General features: G+C 30.5%; 1 protein-coding gene across 1 annotated transcript; it reads right to left on the bottom strand.

Moving 5' to 3' along the window:
- Positions 1-245: 245 nt before the first annotated feature.
- LOC124917631 (polyamine oxidase 1) lies at positions 246-7314 on the bottom strand. The gene is made up of 9 exons (XM_047458018.1): positions 7230-7314; positions 6888-7137; positions 6658-6786; positions 6471-6532; positions 6224-6378; positions 3896-4039; positions 1475-1624; positions 712-966; positions 246-649 (listed from the first exon to the last, which is right to left on the bottom strand). The coding sequence occupies exons 1-9, from the start codon at positions 7279-7281 to the stop codon at positions 395-397; spliced, it is 1452 nt and encodes a 483-aa protein (XP_047313974.1). The 5' UTR covers positions 7282-7314; the 3' UTR covers positions 246-394.
- Between the last annotated feature and the right edge of the window lie 587 nt (positions 7315-7901).

Here is a 7901-nt window from a genome sequence, read left to right as displayed (position 1 = left end):
TTTAAATTTTACTTTGACAATGGCTACTATAAGGTTTGGGTAAATTTGTTCTTATTTTTTATTTTATTATTTATCTAGTTAGTTATAATTAAGTTAATACATCTTGTGGTCCAAAGTATTCCTAAGACCATTGTACAAAATATTAATTTTCAAATAATTTCAACAAAAAATTTAAAATACAATATTATGTACTAAGAAGAAAAATAAATAAAAAACATAAGAAGACAAATAAAGTAATTGAATTAATTAAAAGAAACAATTAAGTTATTACCAAAATCAACATTAAGTACACATCTAACAAACAAATAATCAGCTTTCTTTCACAATTAAATAAAAAAAAAATCACATCAGTTTCCTCTACTTCCATCCATCCATTCATCATGATCTAATCATATTATAAGATAGCTTCCGAAAGATGTTGTCTAGGTAGTAATAATTCACACTTATTGTGATGAAGATTACTACTCATTGTCGTAGTCGTCTCCGTTAACGAAAACAAACAACTAGGTTCATTGTTATTCTCGTCTTCTCTCATTTCTTCCACTAATGCCTTCCCAGTCTCTATACCCGACAAATAACCGCCGTGTACATATCCGTTAAACTTTTCGCTTGTATGTTCTCCCGTAAAATATACACGATCAACTCGCGCCTGTGTTGAATCAAAATTACTAAAATACTCTCAAACTAAATATTAATCAATGTAACTCATACCTTGATATTATTGACCATTTTGTAATTTCCATATATTGGGTAGTTGCTATAACTGCCACGTTGAAACCGATTTTCATACCAACGTGGAACAATTATATCTGTTGGATCCGGTATTTCTGATCCAAACATGTTTCTTAATACCTCCATAGCTTCTTTCATTGTTTCTTCATCCGGTTGAGCTTCCACTCGCTTCGATTCTTCGTTTGTTAGTGTAACTACCAGAATGTTGGAACCTGGATAAGCATTCTCCATATGCTGATATACATATAGAGAAATTCAGTTATTCCAGCTAAAAATAACCTAATATCCAATCAACCAATTTGTTATTCAAATAACCAAAACATCAAACAATGCCTAATTAGAAAGATAGGTTTGTTACTAACGGGTCATCTCAGAACAGTTAGTTCGGTTATATACATCCAAAATTCATATTTAACATGTTTGCTAACTTTAATTAATTTATTTCAAATGTGGATCGGATTGAGTTTATATTTGAATAGACCTTATATCTGACCCTTGATATATTGTTTTATTATATCAAAACTCTATATCTTGTAGATTGAATGTTTTTTGTTCGAATTGGATCTGTATAGCGATTGGACGGTTCAATACGGTTTAATGATCACCCTAATGTTACTATTTCAATATCTTGAGCAATTAAATCAACTTCTTAACAACTAAAACAAATAAGGATTTGATTTTTAAATAAGCTAATAATCATTAAGAGAGGTTACAAATATCAAGATGTGTAAATAAAACTAACCTGCCAGAAAGTGTAATAACCTCTTCGTTCATCAGCATATAAAAAGAACTCTTTGTTGTCACCACAAGGCCAGAATTTATAGGGGAACTTGAGAAAGATCTTTGTGTATACAATCACATCACATTTCTCAATAGCATCCATTTTCCACCTCTGTTTCATTATTAAAGTTTCTACAATTAGTTAGTTTTAAGAAAACAAAACATCTAAAAACATCTAAAGAGAAGAATTTTGTATCATATTTGAGACCACTATAAAATATTAGAAACGTGTAAAAGCAATATCTTCAAGAAAATAACTTCCATGAAACATATATTTAATTGAGTCAATGTCTCTTTCAACTGAATTAACTCCATTTTTCTAATTAGAATGACCTAATTACAAATCTCATTAAGATACAAATATTCTCTTTATGTCCAAATTAACTATACTTTAATGAGTAGGTATTTGATACACTGATTTAACCATAATTTTTCTATTATCATCTAATTAACTTCTTCTTTACACATGAAACTTTTTTTTTAAAATCTTAAATCTAAGGTTGTTTGTTGTGGGTTAATTGAAAATATTTTTAAAATAATCTCCTATCAAATCAACCAATATTTCTTTAATAAGAATTTTTCTTAAAATTATAAATTAAAATATCAAAATATTCTTATTTTTCTAAATAACATTGTCAAATGTTAAATATATTAAGAATATTTCAAGCCTTGTTTCATGTAAGTTAATTGAAATTATTTCAATAACTAATTACCCAAATAACAATAACATCTTTTAATTCATCATCTAAAATATCTAATATATATATATATATATATATATATATATATATATATATATATATTTGTTCATTAATTATATATCTATACACTTCTTAAAATAACATAGTTTTCACAACCTACATTAATTGAGGTTATTGAAAAGTAGGGTCTTGATTGAATTCATGTTCAATAACCTTATTTATATTGATGTTATGAAAAAATGAATTAAAGGTTAGGATATATAATGAAAAATTAAAGACTATTCCAATGATTTATTTATGTTCATGATTTAAATGATCTTTGGTGGGTTATTTAAGTATTATTGGAATAACCCAATCCTAACAAGGTTATGAAAATAAACTCAGATCAAAGAAGGCTTGGATAATTTTATTCAAATAATCTACTTTTATATAAGACTATTCCAATAACCCAAGATCAAACAAAGCCTAGATAATTTTTAGAATTAGAAGAGGATTTATAGGCTGCTCTTTGACTAAAAGACATAAAGAAAAGTGGCAATCTTAATTGTTGCAGTTTCCCATAAAGAAATTGAATTAAAGAAACCAGCTACTAGCCACCCGGCATTGCAAATTCCTACCAGCAAAGCACACAGTCTACTACAGATAGGCTAACTCGTTTTGATATTCAGAAGTGGTTTGGTTTACACAAACCGTGGATTGTGCAATAAAGAAACATCTCGAATGTCAATGTTGATTGATGTCAGCCACTGATGGTGGAGGAATTACAATTATTATCGTGGGTCTGACCACCTAGCTCAATATATATAACCTATTTCTTATATTTAATACACCTATAGACTCTGCACCTAACCTCATCAACTATTCAAACCCTAGAACAAGTTATAGCATAATTTGGACTCTTCTAATATTTTGTTCTGGGTTAACCCATCAAAAAACAAAGGAAAAAGGAGAGAGACAAATCTTGACTTCGACCCCACAAGATTATTAGATAACGTTTTTTTTGACAGAGTGGACGTCCAAGATCTCACGTTTAAATGCAACATAAACTTACCCCACTAAGATTCCTAATTCAAAATTTGAACCCTCAAAGACTAGGACAGTCACAACAGGATTGATTCTATTTGACGATTCGGAGGAAAGGAGACCTTGTTCTGTACCAAACATAGTGACAATATGTCACAAATGAACAAAACAGAGTGAAGTTTAAGAGATCAAAGATAGAGAAATTGAAACTCGAGAGCAACATCACATCTATTCCATTGTCAACTATAGGCCAAAGAAATGAACTTCAGTTTCATCAAGTGGGGTTATGGCTGAGAAGGGTCAAACTAATCCTGATTTTTGGAAGAAACAAAATTTCATCACCCTCATATGTCTTATTTTGAGTTCTTAGGTTTTTGTGATAATTTCCTTAAATATTCATGTTGATTTAATGTATTTTTATATATAAAAAAAAGTAATTAAAACCCTCAAATGTCATTGTCTTATTTGGTTCTAGAACTAATGGAACAAGGCAGGTACAAAGTGTGATTATACACTAGTTTGGAACCATACAAAAAAGTGGGAGTCTAGTTAGTAGATTTGGTCAACAACTTATCAACTCAATTATGTAAATCATACCTAAACACAAATATGTCATGTTATTTGGATATAAGAAAACAAGGGAAGCAAGAGATACATACAGGCAAAGGAGGCGTAAAGGAGATGAGGTTGCTTTGGAGAACGCCAATGCTAACTGACAAGATGACATAATTAGCTTCATAGACACAACCATCTTCGGTGATCAATGTAACACCATTTCTTGAATGCTGTAATTCACGTACAACCTGCAAAAATACGAATCCAACTAATTTCAAATAATGTCAAGTAACCAAGTCCAATGTATACACAATTATTGTTTTTATTTTGCAAAAAATAATGACCATTTTATGGGAAGCAGAGTAACCAGAAAGTGAAGTAGTTATATTCATTTTTCCCTACTTGCAGCTCATATCAATAACTATTCCCACCTAAAAACTTAACGATTTTTTTGTTATTTCTAGAGAGACAATAAAAAAATACAATCCTCCATAGTCACATGCACACCGCCCAAGATAGTGGATATAAGGGCCTACATACTTGATGAAATGTGGGGAGCAATAAAGGAGTTTTTCCCAGGGTTGAAAAAACTTGAAGGGACTTGGCAGTTTACTATGGATGATCAACAGCATTTTGCAGGTCAAATTATGACTGTGTGGAGGGTCCTCAAAGAAATACTTCTCATTATAACAAAACAGGTCAGTGAACTTCGGAAATATGCAAAAGTTGGTCAAAGACCCACCAAAGGCTTAAGTTATTGTTCTTTATTAACTAGGCTTTATTTTGTTAAAAAAATTAAAGTAGGATTCTACATCCAGAAAGTTCACTACTCCAAAAGAAACAAAAAATAAATGATACCTCCCCTATCCTAATTATAACACAGCTCATCTCCTTTAAGATGGATTCATATCATTCTATTGCAATATGTAAAACATTTCATTAAAGAGTTTGCTATAATTCTTAGCAAAAAAATATAATATAAGAAGAGGGTAATTATTAAAAATCTATGAACCCTTCTACAAATTATGAAAACACAAGGGTGAGAACTTAAAAGGGGCAAAGAGGAAATGATAAGCTCATACAACAAAAATGACACAAAAAAAACATCAGAAGTTAGCTGGTGAGCATGGCAACAAAAAAAATCTCAATCTTGTGCTAAAATTACTATGGGGGTAACTAAGTTGTTTAATTTTTTAAACTGGTTTTGACATGAGGTTGTTTACTGGAGAAAGAGATATACTTGATTTAGAAGCAAATTCTTGAAAAGAGTCCCTTTCACTAATATTGAGAGATTCTCCTCTGACTGAATTTCTGTAAACAGTAAAAATAACGAAACCTAGAAGAAGACAAAACCTCATACAAGTACCTGAATTGAAATATTAAGCTAATGAAGTATTGACACTAATGTAGTACTTCTATGTATAGTACCATAAAAAAGTATTAAACAACATTAAAATAACGTTGTTATCTGGAGAACCCATAAAGGCAGCCTGTCATGGAGCTTTGTGATGATTTCATATATCATTTGTGTAAAAAGATAATGAGTTGAGTTAATTTTGTGCAGCTCTGTTACTTACTACTTGTCAGCACCCTTTTAGAAAATCTATTGCTTCTTAAAATCGAAGATGTGATTCTTCTAATTAAATAGTAACAACAATCAATTACATGTCTATCTTTTCTTTCGATGATTGGATCATAAAGAAAGAAGACAAAATACAGCCACATGAACAAACATATAAAAAGGTCAATTTCTTATAATTAAAAAGTACTGGTAATAATGTATATGTTTGTTTTGAGTATTATAAGTTTAAATCACACGTTAAGAAGTACTTATTATTCTATTCCAGTTAGATCACTATTTCAAACAAGACGACTTGACTATTCAAAGCAGTCATTGTTCAAATTAATTCATAGATATTTGATTACTCTAGCCACCCATGTTTTAAAAAAAACAAATAAATACCCTTCTTGAGCAAGAAAAAAAGAAGATTTTCATAAAACACTTTCTTTTCCTTGTTTGATTGAATTTGTTTTTATAGAGACCAAAAGTTTCATGTTCAAAACTATTCCAACTAAAAAACACCTTAAATAGTTGAATTGCTAGTTTTATAAAAACAATATTTCAAAAAGGGCAACTTACAAAGGACTATTTATTCCACTTTGACTGTTATAAATACTTTTTATTATGTGAGTGGTTAAGTGAAAGTAGGTCATTCTTAAAAACAAACAAGGCCCAGGTATAATTTTTTTTTGGGTGCTTTGTGAGATTCGAAACATAACTCATATTTTAAAATACTGTCAATTATCATTCATTGCACTAATAACAAGTCTCAATCAACACTAATAAAATAAATAAAAAACTCAAGTAAGAGAAAAAAAAGAAGCAATAAGCTACATATAACCATTAGTAACAGTAGAAAATCTGTATTTACCTGGTTGAGTTTGAGACGATTGTCCAAAATTTTACCATCAGCCATGAAAAGGAAGGGTTCAGCCATTTTGTAGAGTAAATACTCATATCCTCTTTCATCAGCAACCAAGAATTCTTCCTCCCCATAATCTACATAAGTTGATATTGGTTCAACTTCTGCAGAAGATATGTGAATTGGTAAACAATCCCAACAACAGTTTCAAAAAAACCAATAAATTATTCAGCTGCCAATTCATTTTTACACTGACCTGCCATCTCAAAATCGTGAAGGATGAAGTCAATAGCCAGTTCAATTGGCGTTTTGGGTATGCTGTAAACACAGTTAAAATCAAACATTAGAGAAAAAATGGATCTAAATCTCAAACCCCAATGAAATCGATACAAAAAGTAGGTCTGGACTCTGGAGATTGGTAAAATGAGAAAAGTGGTGTGTACGTTGGTTCGGAAAATTTGGACACATCATCACCGCCATCATCGGTCTCTTCATTCCTTAACTTCTCTATGGCTGACTCAACAGCCTTTTTGTACGAATCAGCTGCGATTCCACTCGGAAAAATCTTCCCACTGAAATATCATCATTTAACGCCACATTGTAAAATTATGCCGCCAAAATGAATAATTATTCGATTGATTGATTGATTGTTAACAGAGATGGATAGACTAACCTGCGGTCATATATGTTATAGCGAACATTGCTATAGTCGGAAAAACAAGTCCGTAGGCCCGATTTCAAAGACAGTTCCCAAATAGGATTCGTTTCTTTTCCTCCTACACCTGCGATCCAACCGGCTCCGAGCTCCACCGGTACGCCTCCGATATCCTGCTTCCGGATCCTCCCTCCGATTCGGTCCGACGCTTCCAGAATCAAGATATCATCGATTCCATTTTCTGACAAAATCTTCGCCGCCGATATACCTAAATATCAAAATATAAGCATATTGATCATTTACAGGCTTGAAGGATGTGAAATTTATGAAGGAGTTTGGAGAAATGGATGTATGTTTAACCTGAGATTCCAGCTCCAACAATTATTACAGAAGTTCGTATCGGAGATGCCATTGACGACGGTTAGAGAGAGAGAAGAAGAAAGAGTAGCTTTGTTCTGTGTATGATTTAGCGGGAGTCGGTTTTTATAGTTTCTTTGACCTCTCAAAAGCTTCAACCTCTCTCTCTCTTCTTCCTCTGTCTATAGTGTTTCTCTAAGTGGAATCTAATATTTAAATTAAAATAAAATTTTAGATTGAATTGTCAAATTGATTCTAATTATCAATTAGTATCAATTAATATTAAATTATATAAAGTTTGATTTTATTTTAAAGATTTTAAATATTATTATCTTATTGTTAAAGTGTCATTTATATAAAAAAAAAAAAAAAAGATCAATTAAAGAATTTTGAATGAATTTAGAGTTTTAATTATTCAATTTTAAAAAATAATAATTAAAACTTCTAAGATTTGATAATCTATATCTATAATAATGCTTAATTTTGAAAATTTTGAGAGTAATGAATATTTGGGTCAGATTAACAATATATTTTTATCTGTATGAATCGCACTGTATGAATCGCACGAGTATCTTCCTAGTTAAATTAGTGACATAAATCTTTTATTTATTTATGATAATAAGTTGACGGTGTTTGAAATCGTTAAAAACAAATTTCGTTATATATAATTTTAGC

Source organism: Impatiens glandulifera, unplaced genomic scaffold, assembly GCF_907164915.1.
Source record: "Impatiens glandulifera unplaced genomic scaffold, dImpGla2.1, whole genome shotgun sequence".
NCBI classification, from domain to species: domain Eukaryota; kingdom Viridiplantae; phylum Streptophyta; class Magnoliopsida; order Ericales; family Balsaminaceae; genus Impatiens; species Impatiens glandulifera.
Note: the sequence above shows the minus strand (reverse complement) of the source record. Positions and strands in the feature narration are given on the sequence as shown.

What these genes read in the sequence shown, in the direction of transcription:
- LOC124917631 (XM_047458018.1), bottom strand. Translation starts at nt 7,281, where the DNA reads ATGGCATCTCCGATACGAACTTCTGTAATAATTGTTGGAGCTGGAATC. An exon ending in TATAACATATATGACCGCAG is followed by an intron (nt 6,787 to 6,887) that starts GTTAGTCTATCC and finishes ATGATATTTCAG; the next exon opens with TGGGAAGATTTTTCCGAGTG. An exon ending in CCTTTACGCCTCCTTTGCCT is followed by an intron (nt 1,625 to 3,895) that starts GTATGTATCTCT and finishes ATAATGAAACAG; the next exon opens with AGGTGGAAAATGGATGCTAT.